Source organism: Liolophura sinensis, chromosome 8 (assembly GCF_032854445.1).
Source record: "Liolophura sinensis isolate JHLJ2023 chromosome 8, CUHK_Ljap_v2, whole genome shotgun sequence".
Taxonomy (NCBI): Eukaryota; Metazoa; Mollusca; class Polyplacophora; order Chitonida; family Chitonidae; genus Liolophura; species Liolophura sinensis.
The window spans coordinates 36,863,083-36,889,295 of record NC_088302.1 but is presented as its reverse complement, the minus strand read 5'-3'; the positions used below and the strand labels follow the sequence as shown (position 1 = coordinate 36,889,295).

General features: G+C 38.5%; 2 protein-coding genes across 2 annotated transcripts; one reads left to right on the top strand and one right to left on the bottom strand.

Moving 5' to 3' along the window:
- Positions 1–1,773: 1,773 nt before the first annotated feature.
- Positions 1,774–17,189, top strand: LOC135473490 (allene oxide synthase-lipoxygenase protein-like). The gene is made up of 15 exons (XM_064753340.1): positions 1,774–2,253; positions 5,046–5,090; positions 5,612–5,740; positions 6,242–6,339; positions 6,671–6,806; positions 8,030–8,125; positions 9,149–9,245; positions 11,803–11,920; positions 12,374–12,466; positions 14,311–14,371; positions 14,862–14,967; positions 15,197–15,288; positions 15,940–16,113; positions 16,567–16,719; positions 17,082–17,189. The coding sequence occupies exons 1-15, from the start codon at positions 1,774–1,776 to the stop codon at positions 17,187–17,189; spliced, it is 1,986 nt and encodes a 661-aa protein (XP_064609410.1).
- A 4,763-nt stretch (positions 17,190–21,952) lies between these two features.
- On the bottom strand, positions 21,953–26,052 carry LOC135473751 (allene oxide synthase-lipoxygenase protein-like). Its single transcript, XM_064753632.1, has 4 exons — positions 25,679–26,052; positions 24,028–24,201; positions 22,968–23,131; positions 21,953–22,486 (listed from the first exon to the last, which is right to left on the bottom strand). Exons 1-4 carry the CDS (start codon positions 25,901–25,903, stop codon positions 22,375–22,377), a joined length of 675 nt encoding a protein of 224 aa, XP_064609702.1. The 5' UTR covers positions 25,904–26,052; the 3' UTR covers positions 21,953–22,374.
- Between the last annotated feature and the right edge of the window lie 161 nt (positions 26,053–26,213).

Sequence of the window (26,213 nt, the reverse complement as noted above, 5' to 3'; positions counted from 1 at the left end):
TAATTCCCACATTTCAAGTGGGCTATGCGCCCCCCCCCCCCTCCATCCCCTTCACACTTTTCCGTGCCAGTAAGAATTTGATCCGGCAGGAAATGCAAAGTTCAGGTTTATGGAAGCCGGATAAGGACATATCATCGCATAATATTATTATTATTATACCAAGGCACGAAGTGATGACACAATGATGCGAAGCTGTATATCACGGCACATCGGAGCAAGATGACAAGGTGGCACGAAGCAATATGGCAAGATGGCACGAAGCGATGTGGCAAGATGACATCGTACCATTGCTTCGTGCCATTATTTGTCTATAACTGCGCCTGGCTAAATATATACTTTTGGCAACCGGTCTGCAATTTAGAGCTAGATTCTTTTTGGTTTTCACAAATAACATGAAGTAATATAGTATTAAATATTATTATAGGAGTTTAGAATTACTTTAATTTCTGTCGATCAAATAAGGCTCTTTCACGAATCCTTGTAAACATTCCAAAAAATTCACCAATCACTCTCATCTGTAGTTATCATATAAAAGTCTCGGCCTCAATGTTACACTTGGAAACACGACTCCTAAACTCGGCGCACTGACGCCTTCACTTCTATTAGATTTTTTATCAGTTTTCAGCTCCGTACTCTTTTACACCCTGCACGCTCGTCTCCTGGCATCATTTAACTTTTAATGCCTGAAAAGTCGTCTCTACGACAATCTAAGGTCGCGGAGCTACTAGCGCCCCCTGGGCCTTCGCCTAATAGACATATGCTGGGATAGACTTTTGAACTGCCACCCCCACCTCCACCTTTACAATTTTTTAATCCATTTCGCTTTTACGCCTCCGTACTGTTTAAACTCCCGTATCACGGGGGGCACAAACTTGAATGACTATACAATGTATATACGTCTATGGCAACCTAAGGTCGCGAGGGCTCCGGGGCCTCAGCAGCCCCTGGACCATCGTTTAACACGCCCATCAGGGTAACCTTTTAAGACTTCCATTTACCGCTCTCTACCCTTCAGACCACCATCTCTCGATGTCCCCAAATGGCTCAGATGCCATCAACGGAAATCTCGAGTCCCGGAGCTTCGCTTATAATGTCCTGTGATAGTTTTTCCAAGTATGCCGCACATTCTAGCGCGGGTTGAGTCATCGTATTCGGATGTCTGGATGCTTTATTCAGGTGGTTGATCTGCGATTGCTGAGAAACTCTCCACGCTGATTGGTCGATGAGTTTGGAGTAAATATAATTGAGTACGATGATTGCTTGGAATTACTTCTGGTGGATGGCAATTGGACTTGAACGAATGCAAGAGTGCATGCACAACTGATCATACAACCGCTTTTTGTCAACCAGGCCCTTATGAAAATCCAGTGAGACCGTTAATATCTATAAATTCTTTGTCTGCCCCGTTTCCTCCCACCGTAAAAGTGAAATTTGCTTGAGTACACCGAAAAGAAAAAAAAAACTCAAAAAAATAAAATATTTGTCCAAAGCCGGGGTTTTACCTGCGCCTCACGTGTCACGGGCTAGCTGTCTCGCACATGTATTATCAGGCTAGGCAGCCTATACTGCGCACGTTATATCTACAGGGTACATCTGTCACACTTCAAAGGCCGTGTGTACAAGGTAGCTAGACATTTGCGAGCAGCTAACCAATGAAAAGTAGACTATGTGGAAGAATGCAAATCAGGAGTCTGCATATTTGAAGCAAAGGTGCCTGGATTAAGGTGTCTGGTGTATGTGATTTTGCAAGTTCAGAGAGGTAATAATCACATCATGAACGCTACCGCTATATCTTACATAGTCCTCGTGTACACTGGGGACAGACCCGGGGCAGGAACCGACGCTAACGTCAAAATACTGTTTTATGATGACCGTGGAACTAAGACACCACAGTTTAGACTAGATTCATTCTTTAGGAACGAGTTCGAAAGAGGTGGGACAGATGACTTCAAAGTTAAGTTGCCTAACGACCTGCAGTTTGGGTGCGTCAAAAAAATTGAGTTCTGGAGAGACTCGGTGGGCCTGGGGTCTTCTTGGTACCTGGATAGAATCTCGGTGATAGATGAAGCCCGTAAATATGTGTACGAGTTCCCTGTGTTCCGTTGGATTAAGGCTGACCACCATTACGTCATCGAGCATCTGGACACCTCGCTCCCGCAGTTTGACGAACAAAAGGAACAACGGCAAATGGAATTGGAGGAGAACAGAAAACTCTACAAACTCAAAGTGAAAGTCCCCGGATTACCTCCTCAGGTAAATTTAAATAAATATATTAAACCACTCCTTTTTCCTACAGCAGCTCTGGCAACAACATAGGGATGGGCGTGGGTTCGCCGGGCTACGCCAGGTTTCCTCTCACCATAATACTGGTCACCGTCTTATATGTGATCCTATAAGTCTTATAACATTCCTGAAATGCCGCTAAGAGTTTACTGTTATAAATAAAACATAAATAAATCATATGTGAAGCATTATATTAAATTCCTTTTAACTTTGAAAGAAAACATGGAAAACATTCGAAATGAACTTAAAAGAGTAAATTTATAGGTTATAAAAGTAGACCTACCCATATTATGCAGAGCCTAAATGAATATGTGTCTTAAGTACTAATGGTTAGAGCGCCAACCTCGAATCCAGAAGAACCGGGTCTAGTCATACCAAAGGCTTTAAAAATGGTACTTGCTGCTGCCTCGCTTGGCGCTCAGCACAGAGAGGTTAGACCAAGGAAACCTGACCGGTTGACCCGGGTGTCACAGTATAAAGTGACTGAGTGGGGTGGCATGTCTTTTCTTTGGGTGACATAGACTTACCCTGCCACATGAATTAGACACAGTATATGTACATTTATCTAATGACTCCTCGTCGTAATATGACTAAAAAATTGTTAGCTACGGCGTTAAACCCCAAGCATACATACGTATATTCTTAAATATCAAACAGGCAATAAAATATCTACATTTATATTATGCTAGTGAAGCTATAAGGTTGTGTTGCCTCACGTATAAAATAAATTTTATACTACATATATTCCATCTGCACAATGGCAAGGTTTGCAAGCAGAGTGTACCGTATATAAATAGGCCAAAACTGACGCCCAGTACACTATCTGTTGTGAAGTTGTATATGATCCGATGCAAAAAAAAAAAAAAACATTTATACGTGTGTGCGCTGTATAGATACGATATAGTAGGCGCTGGACACTTAGGTGTATAATAAGATACATTATTATACACCTAAGTGTCCAGCGCCCACTATATTATGTAGTAAACACAACTGTCCAATATTTTTGATATATTGGACAGTTGTAACTGTGACGTCACACGTACGGACTACTTTTTGTTTGTCAACAAGCAGACGACACAACACGATGTTCGCCCGTGCTCGTCCTGAAAAATCTGTGTCTCCGGACAGTCCGGTCTACCTCACACCTATTTCCGAATGTCGCCTCAAACCTGGTGCAGCTGTGTGGTATTACTCCACTCCAATGGGAGAGCATCGTTTGGGAGAGCTAATGACGAGGGCAGCCGAGGCTGCTGGACTGAAAGACCGGAAAACTAATCACTCGGTCCGAAAAACAACTGTCCAAACCCTTGTAAAATCCACATAAAATTATACGGGTCACCTGACACAAATCCTTGCTAGCATCCAGGAGTATGATTCTAAATTAGATCACGTAGAGCAGAAGCAAATGTCGAGTTTACTTCAGGGCAATCGCGCCTTCAGTCAACCATCTCCCGCGCTTCCACTCCCCCGGCCGGTCAGTTCAAGTGCACACAAACGAAGTTTTCCCGACTCCGATGCCATCAACTTCCGCACAGAATCCCAAGGATAATCAGCTAACTTTGTCAGTAAACTCTACTTCTCTTTCGTCCTCGTCCTGTAAAGATTACACTAGTCTGTTTGGTGGCGCAGTTTTCAATAACTGCACTTTCAATTTTCACTGAAACTTCTGCATTCCTTTTCTTTACACTTCTGTTTGTAAAATACCGCTTTTGCCACGTGCGCCTGACCCAGTTTTCCGTCAGCCAATGAAAGTGCTGTATTCAGTATTCCATATTCATCCGCGACCGGCTATCCGCTATTCTTACGCGATATGAAATAATTAGCACGGTTTTACCCAATTTGTTTAGCGTTTTATTAGCATTTATTTGTCGAGTGTATTTACTTACGTTTTTGACAAGTGGGTGTATAATAAATAGGTTATTGGATTGTATGGTCGTGTATGGACTCGTCCATACAGGACCATACAATCCAATAACCTACAAATACTGGATCCCACGGCAAGCTAATTAGACGGGGGTTGGAACTTGAACTTAGCGGAAAGTGCTAATTAGAGACGACTTAAAAGGTACAACCCATGACCTGCATGTTTGGAATACTTAAAAAAACGTGTTGCCCTAAAAAAAATAATAATAATGAACACTGTAATTAAATGCAACCCATTTAACTGGAGAGTGGAATGTACAATAAGGGCTGTACATGGGAAGGTCTGTCAGCAATCTGCTCTGCCTGGTTTCCTTCCACCATAATGCTGGCCGCCGTCGTGTAAGTGAAATATTCTTGAGTACGGCGTAAGACACTAATCAATAAATAAATACATTAAGGGTACATATGCAAGTGTAGACAAAAGTTCACATTCTGAAAACATTTTCCATCTAAGTTTTTCATTTAAATATTCTAATTATCCGAGCATGGAATAGCCAAAACAAAAAAATAATAAAAGCATATCCAAATATCTTAAGATGGCTGACTGTATGCTTTGTAAAACTTGAAAGAATTTTAATTACAATTTGTTGGCAAAACGAAAGAGAAAAGGTAGAAAAAAGAAAGCAAATTAAGCAATGGACGCTTTTCTGGAATGTGCAACTGGTTTCCCCCAATGACACCTCTTTTTATTCCTTGCAAAAGGATACTTTTCCAGTGTTCTGAATTAGCCTTTCAATCAGATGTTTTTATTTTCTTTGTCCAAACTTGGAATATGTCGACTACACATAAAACGTTGTCCAGGCAGCAGGAAATGTTACAGCCATGGTCGTTATTTTCAGGTGGCAAGCATTCCAGAGGATGAAGAATTCGCTAAGGACTATAGGGTATGTCATCTTGTCACAGTTACAATGGAACTCCATCGTAGAAACGACATAGAGGCCTGAGATTTAGACTTAACTAAACACTTATTCCGGAAGTAAGAAGTTATCAGACAAAAAAGATAAATCTCATGTTGATCTTCGTTTTTGTTTCTTTTTAAGGGGTGATCCTTTCCAGTCAGCATTAATTTGGAAGATCTGTTCAAGATCAAGATCTTAGAGAGTTTCATTAGCTCTGGTATAGAAAGTACCAATTTTAAACTACTGGGTATGACCACAATTGGTTTTAAAATCTTATCTTCGGTAAGTCGTCTCAGTGAAGCAGCACTAAATAAAAGAGCGGTGGAAATCCGTCCTGCAGCAAGGAGGCACATTACACGTACATGCACCCTAATGATACCTTTCGTCGTCATATGATCTTCCGCTTCTAAGCAGGTGATGTATAATATATCTCCTTTTATAATACTCAGGGCGGTCACATTTTTTTGGCTTTGGATTTTAACATAAAATAAATAAATATTCTTCAGTGGGACATGAAGAAGCAGAAATACCAACTGGCCGTTGACACTCTTATGATCGGGATAAAGTCATCAAAATGGACCACCTTGGAGTCATTGAGGAATCTCTACACGGCTCATCGTCTTCCTGAACCCAAGGTTACCAGTCTTCCTGTATAGAGGTCACGCGGAAGAAATTGAAACTAAAGTCTACAAACGACATTTAAACACAAAGCTCAACACAAAATTTCTTTAATTTTTGTGTAAGGAATTTGGTGAACAGCGCGAAAACGCCACATTTGAAATACTTGCTTATGCATGCAGCATGATACAAATGGAGTGCCCTATGCTGCCGGCGCAATGGCGACTAGCTGGACAGACCATTGTTAACTTGCCATGTATGAGTAATACATTACCAAATTTCCCACAATACGTCATCACAAAGGCAGCGATGAACAAAAGATTGAACACAGCCTTGACCCGAATTACTTTTAATGGGAAAGACTCTCCACAACAAACCGGGCTGTACGTAAAGTGAATGAGACCAACTGTTTGTAATGCAACATATATGTTCATTAAAGTCCGTCTTAATACTCAATACATTTTCATGTGTTTTTAAGGGAAATGATGTTTATACCAACTGTTCATTATCGTTTTTAGTGCACAAAGACCTGGATGGAAGACAGCCATTTTGGTAACCAGAGAGTAGCTGGAGTCAATCCAGTTCTGATTAGCCTGTGCACACATATACCTAGCAAGTGAGTCTATCTATTAGAGATTTCAGTATATGTCGAGCTCCAAGGCGTTGTTCCGAATATTCATCACTGTTCTTTCTATTCTAATACCGTCTCTGTTTCTCTCTACAGAACGACATCTATATTTTAGTCATCGTTATAAACCGACACCGGTTTGAGGTATATAACGACATAATTAAATTTTTCTAAAAGGCTGTCCGATAAAATCTTTTTAATTGGTGTTAATTAAATTTCTTGAGAGTTTAATTGTGTGTCCACTATAATCCCAAATACCTGTCGTTATCCAGGTAGAATATCTAGCTATAGGACCTCATTAAGGAACCTTTGGTTTCAGATTTGGAGTTACAGATAACATGGTTGAACCCTTTCTAGAAGGGTTATCTCTGCAGGAAGCTATCAACCAAAAACGACTGTTTATCGTGGACCTCGAAATCATGGAGGATGTGCCTTGTCAAAATGACACATTTGTTGTAAGTTCGAGCACCAGCTGTGCATAGCCGTAAGCTGCTTGCAGCACCGCGTACTGTTGTATTTTAAAGTTTGAAACGGTTCTACTACATAGAAGCGATGCTACGCGACAGTATGCCGTAGTGTCTCGCAGGACCACGTAATGCTGTCAATGGCGTAGAGAAGTGAAATAACAGTTCACGATGTCATGATACACTGTAAAATCTTGGAGATGCGCGACACCACTGTTCAAAATGTCAGAAGATGCTTCGAATCTTGAAGCGGTGAAATCACAGTATCACAGTACACTACAAAATAATCTGTTAATTTTAACAGAAAGTCTGTTGAATCTGTTTATGTTAGATTAATAGAATGCGTGTGTTATATTTAACAGAATAATCTCCTGCAATAAAAGAATACATTCCAGCACCACTCAGACAACAGACTTTCTTTTAAAATTAACAGATTAAGTTTTTTAGTGTAACACCTAGAAGTATATAGCACAGGTTCTAGTGCTGAAATCATTGTGGGTTTCGAACCAGCGATCTCAGGCTTAAGCAAAAAATCGCCAACAACCGATGTTAACTGTCTAGACCACTCGACCAACAGGCCTTCCACAAAATAGATGGTAGTTGACCGGTAGACTTTACGGCGAACAGGCATTACCCCTCTGATGATCACAAATGACACCACTCCGTTAGGTGGATGTATCAGACAGGTTTACATGTTATTTTATAAGGTGGATTAAGTAACAGTATTATCGTTATGTAATTCCTATTAAAGAAAATACTGTTAATGTAAATAGTGCAAAGCGCGTAATCTCAACTGACAGCGTAGAACAGCAAGTTTTTCAACTGTGACCTGAAATGCTGCAGATATATCAGAGGAAAATACCTGAGCCACAATGTGATGAAAAGAAATACTAAATTGGATTTCTCGGCAGACGATAGCATTGAAATATTTATTTATTTATTTGATTGGTGTTTTACAGCATTGAAATATAAGCCCAGGCTGAAATATTGGCTTTTTAATCCGTTGTCAAAATACTGAAATTCTGTGAAACATGTTTCTGTGCACATATAACTTGTGTCCGATTATTGCATTGTGAATATACTTGTACTAGAATTCTGTTATTCATGTTTCTGTGTACATATATGCGTGATGATATTCAATCAATACATTGTTAATATACTAGAATTCTGTTAGACATGTTTTTGTCTACATATGTGCTGCTTTTCTTTTCAAGGTCTGTGCCCCTTTGGTATTGTTTTTTGAAGACAGAGACAATCAGTTATTACCCGTGGCAATCCAGCTGTTCCAAAACAAAGGACCGGACAATCCGGTTTGTATCCCATTTACCTTCATGCATGTGAAGCGAGCGTGGATACCGGCGCATGCGCTATTAACAAGTACATGGAAGTTTTTCCTCGTCAGTTTAGCCAATTTTCATGCCTGCAACTTTTTCTGTTGTTGTGGTGTTTGTATATTGCACAAGAATGATAATCTTGAAAATTCGTTATAGTGTACCTTTTAAATCATTTTTCTTTGTTATTATTTATTTGATTAGTGGTAACGCCATGCTGCAGAACAGGTCAAGCATAAGTAATACGGCAGCGACCTGGCTTTTGTCTAGCCAAGATTAAAGGATACGCAAAACGCTTAGTTTTGTCTCATTATGGAGCAAATGACGTGGATTAAACTGGTCTCACACGAAGCGAGTTTCGGCTATAGCGAGCCAGAGCGAGTCTTTTACGAGCATATTGCGACGTATATACACTCGCAGTTGGCCTCAGTCGGTAGCAGACGATCGTTTCCATTCTCCAGCGGTCGCAGATGTTTTGGGTTGGGCCAAAAAATCTATGATGGCTGACTCACTGATCGAACGTCGAAACTCGCTTCGTGTGAGACCCGCTTAACCTATAAATGTTCAAAAATCCTCTCAACTTTCTTGGGGCGTGAAAATGACTTTAAGCTACTGTTTTCCTATAAGGTCCCAGCTGTCAGTCCGGAAATTAAGTAGTCTACTGTGGTGACGTCAACGATGAAGGATTCAAGCTAGATAACTTCAGAACGTAAACTCGCGTTCCCAGTATGTGCATCGATGATGTCATTTTCGAATATTCCCGACCATTCACGAAAAGTATACGTAAAATATGAAGAAATATAAAACATGTACCGGTATTAGAAATTAATATTTTTTTTGTCTTTGTTTTTTGTTTTTGTTTCGCATATATTTCTTCATTTCTTTAAAACCATACTTTTTGTTTTATAGTACCTTTTCGTGTATCCTTTAAAGATTTACTGCTAAAAGATAAAAAAACTGTGGAGATTCAGTCTTTCAGAGATATTGTCTTCCATCTTCCAGGTATTTTTACCGTCCGATCCGCCTATGACCTGGCTCCTGGCCAAGATGTGGTACAACAACGCTGATTCCGCATATCACCAGGCCCTCACACATCTGGGTAGTTACAATCCAATTTTCATATACTCCAAAAATTAATCTGTTAAATTTGTTATGTGCTCAACTGCCGTCAGCTTCTAAATTTAGCTTGCCACACATGCTAAGTTCAGGTTCAAGTCAAAGGGAGAGAATGGAGAATTGTTGAGAGTTTAGGATGCTTTCGCTGTGTATTACTTTAGTAGGCCTTTTGTGCTGAATTTTGATGTCTTTATAGCCTCTGGCTTTGTTATATCCTATCTCCACCGAATAATTGTTCAGTCTGAACTTGTATATTTAATTTGTGCTCTTGTGTACACAGTGCTTATTAGTACACGGACCCTGTCTGTGGAATTTTGTGTATATTTCGTCATACACTCAGTTATACTGTGGATTTTTTCCCTCTTATTTCTGCATTAATGCCTGTATGGTTTTCCGCATTGTGGAATATATGCGTCCGTTTGGACTTGACACCGTTGTACATGTAAGTACTTTAGTATTTGTATAGAAACTGCTATCCTTTCTTGTTAAACTTAAGTACTTTAGTATTTGTATAAGTCTTATTATCTGTTCTTGTCAAAGCTAATAAATTGTTTTCTTTCAGAGGCATTTAGGAATTGGGATGGTATAGATTGACAGAGGCATTACTTATGGATAACAATTCCTGGATTTATTGTGTTGGTGACGTTTCGATGTAGGTTCTTACATCGTTATCAAACCATATTGATAACGATGTAAGAACCTACATCGATACGTCACCAACAAAATAAATCCAGGAATTGTTATCCATAAGTAATGCCTCTGTCAATCTAATAAATTGTTGTAAAATAAAATCTGCTGGTTTTGGTTACTTTTTTGTGCGGCTAAACTGTCGTGTATTTCGAACAAGCCATCTCTTTATAATACAGACAGTTTGGGTCGTAACAAATTTAATAGAAAATCTGTTAACTAATGTTAGAATGTATTCTGCTGTTATAACATAATATTGTGTCACATTCAACACAATTTCCTGTTAGTGTAATAGAATGGTTATGTTGAATGAACAGAAAAGGTGTGTTATATTTAACAGAATAATCTGTTGCCATAACAGAATATATTCTAGCATCACTCAGACAACAGACTTTCTGTTAAATTTAACAATGTTTTTTTTCAGTGTAATTTGCACATTATTTTCAACAAAATATCATCAATCATCCATCATTCAAATCCGAGTACATCAGTTCCATGCCAGTTGCAGCTGTTTCAGCATGTTACTTATTCAGCGCTGACTATATTTTGCTCTCATACACAGACAAAGAATCACAGATATTTCAATTCAGATAGAAACTGAAATTAAATTAAGCCTTATATTGCCTTTGATCTCACATACAACCTGAGATGTATTATAAATTAGGTGAGTTTCCAGATTCCGCTAAATAAATTTGCCGTACACATGACGTTTTATACAGCTGGTGCAGACATGTGTACAAAATTTACAACATATCATGAGAAAATAGAGACGTATTTAATGAAACCATTGCTGTACATCTCGGTAGTCATTTCATTACCTTGCAAAAGTAACACCTATTGGAGTAACTTAATGTGTTAACCATCGTGTTTTACATGTAGCATTGTATCCTCACTCTAAGAGGACAATGAATGTAACATCGAAGACTGTCATATTTTCTTCGCAATAGCTATGCTGCCATTGCCCCTGACGATGGTGACATACTGCGTCGAATCTATAGAACTTTGAAAGGAGGCAAATGTAAATGCTAAGTTTGCCACAAAGAGGAGGAACACGCATTATACACGAATTTGTAGTTTCCCAGTGTTAATCGAGGAAGCATTTGTATCAGATGGTCAAAAAATTATGTTAAAAAGGTTACAAAATTGTAACAAAATGGATATATCAGATGATCAAGACGAACAATTTTGCTGGGAAACACACCCTAAACAGAAAACAGAAAAACAATGTATTTATGAGCTTCATTAAATTGAGCTGGGCGGGCGAGTCCGTCTTCTAGTACGAATGGTCTCGCTCAGAATTTTCTTCCCGTATAACTGTGGCCAGAAATCGCCGACTTGTACATGTTCTAGTATGAATGGTCTCGCTCAAAATTTTCTTCCCGTATAACTGTGGCTAGAAATCGCTGTCTTGTACGTGTTCTGGTATGAATGGTCTCGCTCAAAATTTTCTTCCCGTATAACTTTGGCCAGAAATCGCCGACTTGTACATGTTCTAGTATGAATGGTCTCGCTCAAAATTCTCTCCCCGTATAACTGTGGCCAGAAATCGCTGTCTTGTACGTGTTCTGGTATGAATGGTCTCGCTCAAAATTTCTTCCCATATAACTTTGGCCAGAAATCGCTGACTTGTACATGTTCTAATACGAATGGTCTCGCTTAAAATTTCTTCCCGTATAACTGTAACCAGAAATCGCTCAGTTCTTAAATATATCACGCGCCTGATATTTTCGCTCACCTGTGTTTTCAGGTTTCACTCACTTTATAATTAAGATCTATGCTTTTCTCTTTCCTGGCTAACTCACCTGATATTTTGTGCTTCCAGGTTTCACTCAACTTATATTTTGTATTTTCAGGTTTCACTCACCTGATAATGGAGGGTATCTCTGTCATCACCCAGAGGAACTTGTCCCAGTCTCATCCAATCTTCAAACTCCTTGCCCCGCATTTCCTTTTCCTCATTGCTATTAATACGTAAGAAAACAAGTCTAACTCTTCTTTAATTTCATTTATTTATTGAACACTTGTGATATTCGTTCAGTCCTGTCCTCGAACAGGAATCTCGGATAAGATTCTCTTGCTCCTGTCTTAATGACAGTAAGCATCCAACAGCGTTAGTAGCACCAAGTAAACAATCTTACTTAGGTATCCAGGTTTCCGCCATCGATAAAACTGCGTAAAATATTTTTGAAAAATATTTGTGTGAGGCGTTAAGCACGTTTAAAAAGAAACACTTTTTAATAAACTTATCCTTTTTTATTAATTATTTGTCTCTTTAAGTATTTGTTTTTTTATTATCTTAAAAGTATCTATGTATATCCAACATCATTAATATCAGAATTTTACTCACTGAGTAAAGTTGGTAGGCCTATTGTTGTGTCTTATCTGTAGAACATATTTTATGTCTTAAAAATATCTTTGCTGCAGGCTGGCCCTCAAGACGCTTATATCAAAAGGTGGATGGGTGGACTCGGTGGAAAGTGTAGGCATTAAAGGCACCTTTTTTCTGATAGCCAAAGGGTAATAATTATCAATTTTATTTTAACAAAATGTTGTGTTATAGAGGACTTGATGCTAAGTTTAATTTTCATCCCCATTTACAAGTCGATCAAGGCCATTTCCGCCAGGTACGCCTTTGTGAAATTCTTGACTTTTCGTAGGCTCTTGTATTCTGTACATGAAGGTTTCTGGAATGCCTGGCACAATTCTGACCTCCTGATATTGTGCAATACCTGAGACCAGTTCTGAAATTCTGTGACACCGCAGACGAATTGTGATTTTCCGATATTCTGTGATACCGCAGACTGGTTTTGACCTTCTGATATTCTGTAATACCTTCCGACCAGCTGATACTTGCATATGGTCAGTCATACCTCAGAGCAATTCTGGCCATCTGATATTCAGTGATACCTCAGTTCCATTTCTAATCTTCTGGTATTCTATGATCAATCGGACCATTTCTGATCTTACGATAATCCGTAATACCTCAGATCAGTTTTGACCTTCTGATATTCTGTGATACCTGAGACCAATTCTGATCTGATATTCTCTAAAACCTGAGACCAGTTCCAAAATTCTGACATTCTGTTATACCGCAAAACAATGATAAAGAATAATGAATCTAATCTGCTAATTTACGGTAGAATATATATAACATAGCGATTGTTGTTGAGTGTAGACTTACTATAAGATTCTAGAATACCTTGTTGATCTATTAATATTTTGGATACCCCGTGGCCTCCATGGTGGAGTTGTGAGCGTGCTAGCGCAGCATAATGACCCATGATCCTCTTACCACTGCACTGGACGGGAGTTCCAGTCCAGCTCATCCTGCATGCTTTTGGCTTTTGTCCAGTCACATACGGGTGTAAGGGTCTGGCAGCGGGTACTCCTGGGCTTAACCCGTGTCATGTCCGGTCTCCTCTCGCCGTAATACTAGCTGTCATCGTTTAAGTGAAATTTATTAATTACGGCGTAAAACACCAATCACAGAAGTAAATTAACAGGTATGAGTATTTCGCAACCCTTTGAAATCATTGTATCATTACCGGGTGCAATAGTAGTCCCCACTGAAATAAGATGAATTTATTTCAGTAAGGTATTGGAAAAACAAAAATACTCCGAATACCTTGAAAGATGTTGACATTCTAAGATTCTGGTACATCTCCTCAAAGTGTTGACATATACTAAGATTCTAACATATCTTGCCACAATGTTGACCTTTTTTGAATATTTCAGCAAAATTCTGACATTTTTATATTTTTTGGAGATTTCAGCATAATCGTGAGCTTCTCAGATTCTTGGAATCTGTTCACAGTTATGACGAGAGAAGAGGGAGTCTCTCAGTATACAGCTGACTGAGGTTGAAATTGTGAAATGTGTCGCCAGAACCCCGACCCTTATCATTTTTTCTCGGGCACTGTATTCAATTTAGGGGGTTAGCTCGCCATCGCGGAGCAACGATCCAGGAGCCTTTCACTAATGTCGTCGCTAAGAGTTTAAATTCAGTTCATGCTGGTTTCCTCTGCTGGTTTACGCCGTACGTGGGAAGGTCTAGCAGCAACCTGCAGATGGTCGTGGTCTGTTTATTTTCCTCCCACCATAATGCTGGCCGCCGTCGTATAAGTTAAATATTCTTCAGTACGGTGTAAAACACCAGTCAACTAAATAAATATCATCGCTCCATTATTTCTGTCACGATACTTGTACACTTCTAAGTTAGAAGATTAAAACGCAAATAGGTCACTGACAAGTTGTTTACCACTGTTAAGAAGGGAGTTTGCAATCTTATTTACTTTCAAACAATATGACTAGACTACTGTGGTTATAAGAAATAACTTACTTACCTGATTTACCTGGCGCAGAATCAAAGCATGGCGCATGGATGTGGAAGGAACCATACCAGAGGAGCTCAGACAGAGAGGTGTATGTAAAAGTTAATACTAAAACTTCTTTTTTATGAAAAAACAACAACAAATTACGTTCTGCTAACATGCTGGCCATTGATGTCTTCGTTAAAATAGTGAATTTTGATGGATTTTGACGTAAAGAAAATTAAATGACAGGATTGTCGTGGGGCCCTCGATTGTTCAATAGGCTAAAGTGCTATTCTCGCCACAACCAGCCAGTGACTCCACAGACCAGAATACAGCACTCCACGATGGGTCAATTTTGGTTTTATGCCAGTAAGCTTTAGTTAGGTATCTCGCCGGGTTTCCTACACCCATGAAATTGTTTTAGTGAAATATTCTTGAATAGAGAGTTATTAAATGCCAGTCGATTAAATAAATAAATAAAGATATTCGTTTGGATTTGGCTTCTTAAGCCGGTTTGCGCTATCGGCAAGCTACAGTCCATCGAAGTTATAGGATTGCAAGACATTGTAGTATGTCTTAATAAAGTTTTAATCTTTTAGCTGCTGGATGATAAGGTGCTCCATTTCTACCCGTACCGTGATGACGTCATACTGCTGTACGAGGCCATCAGCTCATACGTCACTAAGATTGTGGATTTGTATTACGGTGAGTAAGAAAACGAATTTGAATTATTCATATGGTGGTGAAGGCGTTACTTTTCGCAAGCGTTGGTCACATTATTTGATATCATAATAGACGAATACATTAAAATGGTATGATTTACAATAGTGGATTATTGAAAGATAAATAAAAATGATGGAACGCTGAAGTTATCAACACAAGTGTACAGTCAATGTAGTCTCTTTTTCTATTTTATATTATCATTTATCCGCAGATAGCCCAGAGAAATTATCAGGTGATCATGAGATACAAGCATGGGCGAAAGAGTTGGTGACCCCTAAAGAAAATGGAGGATGTGGAATATTGGCAAGCGTCTTCTTCCTTCCAAAATAAACATGTTTTCATAACAATACCTCAGCGTAGAATAAGTCTGCAGTGTTTGTCAGTTGGTGTGTAGTGATATAATAGGTCATACATCACATCCACATTTATGCACAGAAGGACCCATGAGGATTACAGGGGGATAAGTTAATTTTTGTTGATTAGTTTGGTGATCAAGCCTATTCAGCTTCCTACTACATGTTGTCAGTAAAACACAAATATCTTCAAATTTCTTTTATCTCAAACGCCTTTTCACGTTTTGGGGGTTTTACTCCTTCTTTTAATCTCCACAAATATTGGTATTTACCAACACATTACGTTACAGTTGTATACAGGGTGCCTATGTGAATTCCGTGTTGTATTTTCATATTCAGTGTACAACTGTGGTTTGTAGGTTGTTTTCAGGCTCTTTGAAACAAAATCTTTTTCAAATTTATCCGAAAGGATTTTCTAGGTCTTTAGAGGCTCGCCATCTCCACCAAAATTTTGAGCCCCCGAAGCATTGGCATTTACAATCACTACTGGAAATAATTAATATATTTCTTTGTTATGTTACATGTATTGTAACATGTAATGTATATCTGCGTGAATTGTGTATTGTGTTTTTGTATTGAATTGTGTTCTGTTGTATTGTAGGGTGTACCAGGTAATGGATACTTCACCAGTAATGACCAGCTCATCCTTGTTCTCACCTCCATCATCTGCACCTGCAGTCTTGTACACGGGGCCTTCAATTTCCCTCAGTATGAAAACTACGCCTTTCCGCCTAACTATCCCATGATGCTGAAGGGAACGCCACCTAAAGATAAAGTATGAATCATTTGGGAATCCTAAAATATCAAAACATTTCTATTATTCTGAAAATAACTTACCTGTATCTATAATTGTAAAAAGCCCCTATGGACATTATATTATATGTTATTATTATCTATGTTTAAACATGAAAGGCTGTAATTCGAACATTACACAATAATTCATTTTAACTTCTGTTAAGAGTCCAGAGAATAAATAAATATACATAGGCGTCTTTTATATTTTGTACTTATTCTTTGCGGTGGCGTCAAGGCGCTTTCTAATGTGAGTTTCTCATCGAAATATACCCAGCCTTTCTGTTTATTGTCCTAACCACATTTGTTAAATTTCTAACACCGTAATTCAAACGAACGTTGCTATTTGAAGATGATCAGATACAGCAGCATATTTAAAGTAATTTTTTTTATTCTGTATTCATTTAAAAGTAAATTCATACCCTTTAATTTCCAGAAACCGAGGACAGAGAAGGACATTTTGAGGGCTATTCCAGACAAAGCGGTTGTTCTTGACACCATGCTGGTAGTGAAACTACTCAGTTCCAAGGGGACAAACTGTCTGGGAGACTTTGAGGTTAACTTTGCATTTGACCCGAAAGCCAAGGATGCCATTGAATAGATTGTCCCACTCTCATTAACCGTGGGAGTTTGGGGTCAGTAAGCAATCGTACGTTGATTCAGGACCATTTGTCTTCCGCCAATCTGCACCTGCCACACCAGGGAAAGTTCACCAGTTACACCCATAATACTGGCCGTGATGCAAGCGAAAAATCCTTAAGTATATAAGATGTCAAACAATAATTAAATCAAATAATTAAATAAAAGTAAATTCTTGTTATAGGTTATTTTTCCCTGCGAATTTTAGGTTATGATCCGATAGTTGTTGTTGGAATTCGAAGCACAGCAATCAGTATGCATCTTACAATCATCACTGACTGAAGATACGAACTCTGTCCTTTCAGATTCAAGGTTAAGCTCTCGGAAATCAAGAAAATCATAAGAGACAGAAACAAAACTCGACGGTTGCCGTATGAGTGGCTTGATCCAGAAAATATTCCGAACTCCATAAGCATCTGATCGTTGACAATGGGTATTTATGGTTGTATTGTAAGAAATCGACCTGAACAGGGCTTGGTACTTCTACTGGAAACCTGCATCACCTGCATTCTTGGGCATATGGGTTTCTGTATGTAAACTTGTTTACAATGCAGTGAAGAAAACCGTCTTTGCGCAAGTCTGGCGATGGAAAGACAATCAGGGTTTACGGACATCACGTGTTGTTATTGTTGATGCATTCGAAAGTTTTAGTATAGGTGACGGGAAGCAGTACGAGGTTTTAGGGGACTAACGTTGAGTGTTCTGTTATAAGAATAACCGCTCCATGTGTTTCTCGGTTTAAGTTATTTGTTGTCACGATTCTCGATTCCTTGAGTCTTCACACCGGTTTATATTATCTGGCTTTGTCTTGCTGGTTCAACAAAACTCTTGTGGTTGCATTATTATGCAGTTATAAGCAGTCATGGAAGTAGGAGCGATCATGGCAGTAACCGTAGTTTAAACTTTAGTAGTGGCATAATCTTTAGCTTTATAGCCAACCGCACCTATATAACATTGGTATGATATGTTAGTGTTTTTTTCTCCAAACGATTATTTCGCCCCATCAGTGCATCGTGTTTCGGATGCTGTATACTTTATTCCAGTTTATTTCATTTTCAAGTAACTGTCCCGCCCAAAGACGTATCGGGGGTCCGCACAGAATTGACAATTGTTCTCCTGTAATTCCTTTATACACTTAGAAAATGAACCGACTAATTTCAACGCAGCCTATTGTCTGAGTGATGCTAGCATGTATTCTGTTATCGCAGAACATTGTTCTGTTAAATATAATGCACATATTCTATTAATTCAAAATAAAGTTTCTATTAGACTAACAGGATATTATGTCCAATATAACGGAATATTGTGTTTTAATAACAGAGTAAATTCTAGCATCACCCGGACAAAAGACTTTCCTCATAAAATGAACAGATTAAATTTTTGAGTGTACGATGTTACCAATCACCAACGCAAAGACAGAAACGAATAAATCACAGGAAAATAGGCGAGAAAGGCTCCCCATTATATTTCTTTGCCGTTTTAGCTTATAGCTGTAAACAGATGATGTTACAATAGCTAAATATAAACAGTAGCACATAACACATAGTATATTTGTTGTCAAAATGTATAAGAAAAGTCATGGGAAGGTCAGTCAGCAACCTGCGGATGGTCGTGGGTTTCCCCTGGGTTCTGCCCGGTTGCCACCCACCATAATGCTGGCCGCCGTCATATAAGTGAAATATTCTTGAGTACGGCGTAAAACACCAATCAAATAAATAAATATAAGAAAGTCATTTTGTCATAAAGTGTGTGATGAACAAATAAGAAAAATCCTGTTATCTCCAATTATTTCAGTTCCAAGAGTGTCATGTTTAAGCATTTTACTTGAATTCAAAGACATCGAGTATGTAAATGATTATTTGAAAACAAAATGCTAGAACTGCCTGCGGTTTCACGGTTTCGTGAATTATTTTCAGCTTCTACATCATTACAGAGCAGTTTGTGACATGACAACAGGAGCGATGCTACGTATTAGGGTACTCAGTTAACTTTGGGACTAGGCAGTTAAAGGGAGTACAATTGTTCACTTACTCTCTAAATCAGTAAATAAAATGACTGGGCTTAGAGGAGCCCTTGCAACTAGGGGAAATCGTCCTCATGTCGCGCAGGTTGATTGCCAACCTGCTCACCGTGACAGATCGTCTGCGAAATGACGCAAGGTCTTTTTCGGTATTCGGTTGAAGGTGTAGCCAATGAAACAGGCCAGGCTACAATATAGTTGCTAACCATCAGCCTACTCTATGCCTTTAAATGCATAGGATAATATCCTTTTCCGTCTAATGTTGGTATTTTAAACAAGTTTTGTCTTACGAATTATACCGTGAATATATGGCAGTGTCTTTAATAGACATTTATGACGAAGCTAAACTGATAAACAGGGTGCCCCTTTCTCAGTGAAATTGTACGATATACTGTTAGGTGAAATAAACAGCGTTGAGCTTTCACTGGGAAAATACTGTATATAATCTATATAGATTTAATATATTTAAACTCATCTAACATATAGCTTGACAATATATGACGAAATATAAAAAAATTTATGTGTGGTTCAAATTAATCCTCCCTCCATTACTCCACAAGTGTGCAATATCCTATTGGACACAAGGGTTTCAAAGCATGCATGTTACCACTGTGCCAATGCGGACAATAGGTTAGAATGCATGAAATGTTATGGTGAATGTACCGTTCCTCTGAACGCCCAAATTATTCCATTTTGTTCGATTTATAAAAATATAATTACCACTCCATAAGTAGACATCAAATATATGGAAATGATTTTGGTTCACATAATCATCTTTTTATTATGAAGGGAATTCCCTCTGGAAAACGCTTTAAAATAGCAAAGTCTGCTTTTGACCCTACTTTTGTCTTGTGATGAAACGAAAAATATAACTAGCATCACTCCAATTTATCACACACACGCTCTTCAATAACTGTAGGGGCCTCCGTGGCTCAGTCGGTTAGCGCGCTAGCGCAGCGTAGTGACCCAGAAGCCTTTCACCAATGCGGTCGCTGTGAGTTCAAGATCAGCTTATGCTGGCTTCCTCTCCGGCCGAACGTGGGAAGGTCTGCCAGCAACCTGCGGATGGTCGTGGGTTTCCCCCGGGCTCTGCCCGGTTTCCACCCACCATAAAAAAATCAATAATTGTACTTCATATTCAAGTAAGTTTTATTTGTTTTTCTAAGTGAAAAAATTACACCTCACAGCTGCTCCGAAATGGCACGATTTCCTATCCAGTTCCTATCTAGTCAAGGAGCCCTTTTGTATTTCTGAAATATGATGATGTCTTTTAAACACTTCTAACGAGAGAACCGTTAATCGTTGCTCGGAAATGGCACGGAAAGTGCATATCTTGGACTACAACTTGGAACAAATTGCAAATTCTAGCTCTCAGTTTTCAATTTGCAGGCGATTGGAATTATGTCACTTCAAAACCCTAAACTTAATTTTCATATATCTCAAAAAGTTACAAACACAGAGAAAATCAAACGTAGATTCGGAATCACTGGTCCGCAAAACACTAAAAAACTTGAAAAGTATATAAAATTCAAAACTTTTTAAGACGTTATATGTTCGACCTGGTAAATTTTATGACTGATTTAATACACATTCAAACTTTATGTAAATAGTTTTATTCTACATGCATATCAAATTTGCGAAAGATCCGTCCTTTTGTGCACTTTTCTAGAAGAACAACAAGAGCTCTGTCAGAAAAGAATAATTTCAATATTCCGAGCAAGAACAACCTTGAAATTCTTGAAAGTACTTGGATTTTGTCAAAACCTTTTCAAGGCATTTCTGGAAATTTGCTACAAAAGGAATACACTATTCCATATTTTCAAATCGATCAGCACCCTGTGTCCCTTAAAATGTCATAATGGCAAGGGTATGGGTGGTGAAGGGAGGATGGTTCGCACTTAAATCGTTTTGTGTTGAAAAAGCCTGAAACTGATGACAATGAGATGCAAATTAAGTAATTAGTTCAGGCAATACTGAGGACGTTAACGCTGGCGAAGTCAAAGCAGGCATTCTTGAAAGTCGAAAAAGTGAAAGATTTAAACAGATGTGTTTGTCACTTGGTGCTGTAGATATGACAGTTTCGTTCTTCTAACATGTTCTTGTTACCCTATGGATGAAATATTGTTAAACCTTAATGAATCATTCATTACTTTTAATAGGAACAGTTACAGCTGAGACACCTGGCAGGAACAACAATTTCTATAGGGAAATCCGCATTTAGGCAGAGAATATCGACTGCGCCCGATATCACTCAATGTTGTTGAAGGTTTCTCTCTGAAATGTCACAAACCTTGCTTACTTCTCACGCATATACTGATTTTCCTCAGTATATTTTCCTCAGTCATTTACGGTCATGCATTGGCGTTGGTTGCCGTGATTTACCCTGGAGTTACGTATAACATGAGGTAAAACTATAGAAATAACAACCAAAAAAAAATAAATAAATAAAAAAATAAAAAACAATGTTTCCGTACGAAGTGCAAAATTGGCATTAATATCTTGTAAATTGATTAGATGTTAGGGAAGCTTCACAGATTATTCTAATCCTTTCCGGACAGCCATTCTTTGAAAACGCAAACTCCTTGGAACTGCTATAACTCTTTATAATGCAATTAACAGGAGAATAAAGGAACGAAAGTATTCGAAGGTAACGGAACATTTATTTATTGCCATTGTAAAGAGCACGCGACGTCATGTCAGGCACATTAAATGTTCGTGTATAAGTCATAGGGTAAACAAATTCAACATACTTTCAGGTCATTTAAAAGCTTTGGTTTACTTGGAAACTTGTCGATCAGAGTTTTTAAACAAGTTTTTATGACATGTTTATTCATGGAAAATAATAAAAACTAAGGCTTCTAAACTCATATATTAGTATTTGTTAGTTTTTCTCCTGCAGAAGGAGCTCAGTGCGTATGCTATGCTGGTGGAAGGCAAGTGCTCGCCAAAAAACTTCATGTAAGATGAATTAAACAGCCATAAAACCGCTATCGGCGGGGTATTGCCATCAAGGCTACAAAAATAGTGCAGGGAGGCAGGGCATACCATTTTCTACACAGTTCTTCCCCAGAGGCTGGGGTTTAACCCACTCCTCGTGCGTCGGACATGTCGGACGTTTCAAAGATTCCTCTTCAAAACTGACAAATGAACACGAGTCTACATCTGGTTCCTTGGTCTCCAGATGTGACTCATACAAATATATGTAATCGTACATTCCAACACACTGTATTACTGTGGTCGTTTATCATATTCTGAGAGCATTTCGCTGTATAGTATGAAAAAACTACATTTTTTGAAAAGTCTTAATGTCGGCTAACCTGTTCAGTTTGTGGCCATAATGTTGTAATTGGGTGTATAAATTTCAGATGGTGTGGCTGTTTTAGTGAGTAATCATTCTGAGTAGTTATATACCAAAACGCCTTACAATGGATAGTAATTGCTTCTTTATAAGTACATTTAACACTTATGATTTATTCCACTCATATCGATTTTGTCGTTGTTATTAATATGTCTAGCCTGATGTTAATATATTAACGTTCTGAAGATCCTTGGAAAACATGGGAAACTGAAGATGTTTATCGCCATTTAAATGCTGATGGCGTTTGGCACGTCCTCGGGATCCAGCCAGGGATATGGTTTTCTTCTTGTGTTTCTCTCCTTTATGAGCTTGCTTATTTCCGATAGTTTCTGCTGGAATCTGGAAATAAACACAATTTGAAGGTTAAAACTGAAGACTATAAAGGTAGTTACTTCGTCATTTGTAGTAAGATAAAATCAAGAAAAATAACAAGAATAAAATATCGAATTGCGGACACAATTTCCCACGCATACGGATTCAAAAAATGCCTCCCATGATCAAGAAGAAGATAATGTATCTCCACCAACAATATCACCGTTTTCCCATAGAATTACACTCCGCAGATAATAAAGAAACAAACAGATAAGCTTTCAGCATATCAAGTGCCTGGTAATCTTAGGTGCTGTTGAATATCGGAAAGTTCTTAACCCAACAGGAGATTGCAAGAAAACCGTCTCCTAGGTGAGACATCCGGCCATTTGTCTCATAGATTTTTCATTCATCATTTAGGATATGGCTAAATTTTGTCACTGCAAATAAGCACTGTCACATCGACTGTCTACATTTGCTCACAGAATAAAATCAAATGTGTTTGACTTACGATTCAATAATTTTCAATGCTCTTGGATCATACGCAAATTTAACCTCAAAGTCGCCCAGAGAGTTGGTTCCCTTCTGACTCAGCAGTTTTACGATTAACATGGCGTCCAAGGTCACAGCTTTGTCCGGCAATGTATTCACAATGTCCTGTTCAGTCAATGGGTTCTGGAATCAAAAGGCATTATTTGTAATTAAATGTGTGACGAGAATATTATGCAAAGGTTCTGAAAATACTTTGCATGGCGTATTTTCTCCATTACAGTATAATGAGCCCTTTTTCAGAAAAAAAACCCCGTAAAAATGAAGAAAGCACTAACAGAAAGACTATTAAAAACTATTAAAAGAAATAGCTTTACTGGTTTTTATTGCACACATAAATTATCATTCAATATGTTTCATAAAGCCCCCCCCCCCCCCCCGACAAGTCAGACAAGTCAAACATCTGAACATCTGGTAATTCAGTAAAAGGAAAATTGAAGAAGAAGAATTTTCTGATACAATTTTCAGTGGTTTGTCTAATGATGCTCATTCCGTTTTTATTTGGCCTTTTTGCTTTATAAGTTATATAAATGTACCCTATGAAATTATTACCGTAATAATTACTACCATAATTTACCGTTATACCGTAAATGTCACCATGAGTCTTACGCACTGGGGTGTAAGAACCCTCTCGGATTCTCATATTAGCCGGTGAAACCCACTGTCACAATGTCAACGTTTTTCTTTCGCTTTGCTGCAGTTAAACCCTTGACTGAATTGAACTATGCACGTGGTTCGACTCAGTTACTGGTTAGTCTTAACAACGTCATCCAATGAAATCTCTCGTTACATATTTATAGTCGCATATTGTCGTGCGACCTCCTGTCTGCTGCGCCAACGGATCCTCTGATTGGTCACAGGATCACCTTCGCTCTAACACTTCGTATGTCGAAACATACGCAACATGTATTCCAGCTGAACTCGAAGTACCCACTGCAGATGCCAGATGAGTCAACTATGATCAGAGAATGAGATGAGCTCTAATAAAACGAGAATGGTAAAACCCAGTAAATGAAACCTACCTTGTCTTTGGGTGGCCTCCCTTTCATCATCAGAGGATAGTTTGGCGCGAAGCCGTAAGTGTCATACTGTGGGAAGTTGAAAGCTGCGTGAAGAAGACTGCATGTGGAGATGATGGAGGTGAGGACGAGGACGAGCTGGTCGTTGCTAGTGAAGTGCCCATTGCCTGGTACACCCTGCAGTACACAACATAATACACCATAATAATTATACATTCTCATCCAATGTCCCAACAATAATGAGAGCGGGAGAATACTGACAATGCTATATTTATTACTGTTTTATTAAAAGAATAACGTCCTTAGTAACTCAGCATTTACTCTGGACTACGTAATGGGATATGACATGTATCTCAAAGTTGGTACGGTACACTGCATTCATATGGTTAAAAGGCTAAACAGCGTTCCCTTGACGTCAACGGAAACACAGGTGTGCTACCAGGTTATAGAAGTAACTCGCGCCTGATTGGTTAAACCTGATAACATGGCGGCGCTTAAGATTTTCTCAATATGCGAGATTTCGCTCATTTTGAACTGTGGTATCACGGATATGAACAGCACAAAGATAAATAAGTATGCTCTTTAAAGTTTACGAGGGACACTTCACGGATGCATGTACATATTCAGTGAAGTGTTGTCTTTTTTTATTAATCTGAATTGTCCTTCCACGTCCTTCCAGACAAATGAAAAGCCACCTGATTGTTCCATGTATCATGAACGATCTTTTCTGCACGGCTGTGAAAAACTCCAGGTCTACGCTACCCAATTATTAGTTGTTGATTCTAAATAACAAGTATATACAAGGATCATCATACAGGCGAGGTATTTTTGCTTATTTCAGATTTCAAGGAAAGGATATTTCGTGTGATTTTGGATGACTGTTGCTTGTCGTAGGGTAATTCCGAAAAATGAAACAAAAATGACCGCATAATGAAGTGCTGAAATATTTTTAAAAATATATTTTATATTTATTAAATAGTAAATGTAAAGCAAAGGGACAACTTTCACTGAACGTTTTAAGTTTCTCGTAACTTTTTCGTAAATGACGTTCTCTACGTTTTTTGGTTTACAACCTATTGATAATTGGGTTTGTCAGTTCAACCTATTATTAGCAGCTGTTGAGACATCACGCACTTGGCTTCATATCAGCATGAAACGTTTGCATTGTGACCCTTACATACCAGTTAACCTTTTCAGAACATTGGTATTTGCCTGACGAAGACATATTGTTTGTTACTCAATAAAAGTAGACATTTTTCACCCAAACGTCCTGCTGACTAATAGCCCGCTCCCCAACCCACAAAGAGACTCGAAAACATTTCCCCTATACTCACAAGCACGTATGCCGTGAATGCACACGTATACTGCATGACGTGTTATAAACAACCTTAAAGCCATGATTGCTGGTACAGTTATGCCGCCCGTGAGCCAGTTTACGTTTACGTGCACTGCCACAGCAACCAGAATAATGAAAACATATGCGCATGTACATTTAACGCTATATGAGAAAATGTCTCAATTCGCCTGTGGTTGTCATTATCCTCTGGTAATGGGTTGACTGAGCTCATTATATCCCCAAATTATCTCAGTGTTGTTATCCTGGCGAATAATTCCATGGTGTGTATAAATCACAGGTAATTTCATCTGAACGTACCAATATTCCGCACCCGCCTTTTTCCTTGGGTTTCACCAACTCTTGCGCCCAGGTCTGGATCTCATCGTCTCCACTCAGTTTATCAGGAGTATCTGTTGTAGCAACATAAAATCTACATCGTGCATCTATCAGAATTATGTTAGCAGCAATAACTGAATTACACGAGCAAATTGAAAGCTGTGTACCAAATGCCTTGCACACTAAAACGTTGCGTAAAACTTCCATCCGTTATCTGCACTTTCATTAACGAAACGCAGGAAACAACAAAATTTTAGGAACTTTATTACAGATTTTGAACGATAACACGTACACATACTAGGCTGATATCTTGTAAAAGATAATTATTTCGGCTTTGCTAAAAAATACCAAACGACTCATTGGGTTTGCGCTGGTCGTGTTTTTGCAAAGAACCTCCGGTATAACCTCTTTAAAATATGAAAAAAACATTTAAACTTTTCCAAATGTACTCTTCTTTTTCAAATGTACTCTAACTAATACACTGTAACTTTTCCAAATGTGATCTCACTTTTCCAGT

What these genes read in the sequence shown, in the direction of transcription:
- LOC135473490 (XM_064753340.1), top strand. Translation starts at nt 1,774, where the DNA reads ATGAACGCTACCGCTATATCTTACATAGTCCTCGTGTACACTGGGGAC. An exon ending in TTCCTCATTGCTATTAATAC is followed by an intron (nt 11,921 to 12,373) that starts GTAAGAAAACAA and finishes TCTTTGCTGCAG; the next exon opens with GCTGGCCCTCAAGACGCTTA. An exon ending in AGGAGCTCAGACAGAGAGGT is followed by an intron (nt 14,372 to 14,861) that starts GTATGTAAAAGT and finishes TTAATCTTTTAG; the next exon opens with CTGCTGGATGATAAGGTGCT.
- LOC135473751 (XM_064753632.1), bottom strand. Translation starts at nt 25,903, where the DNA reads ATGGAAGTTTTACGCAACGTTTTAGTGTGCAAGGCATTTGGTACACAG. An exon ending in AAGGCGGGTGCGGAATATTG is followed by an intron (nt 24,202 to 25,678) that starts GTACGTTCAGAT and finishes TGTGTACTGCAG; the next exon opens with GGTGTACCAGGCAATGGGCA. An exon ending in GGAGGCCACCCAAAGACAAG is followed by an intron (nt 23,132 to 24,027) that starts GTAGGTTTCATT and finishes TTTTGATTCCAG; the next exon opens with AACCCATTGACTGAACAGGA.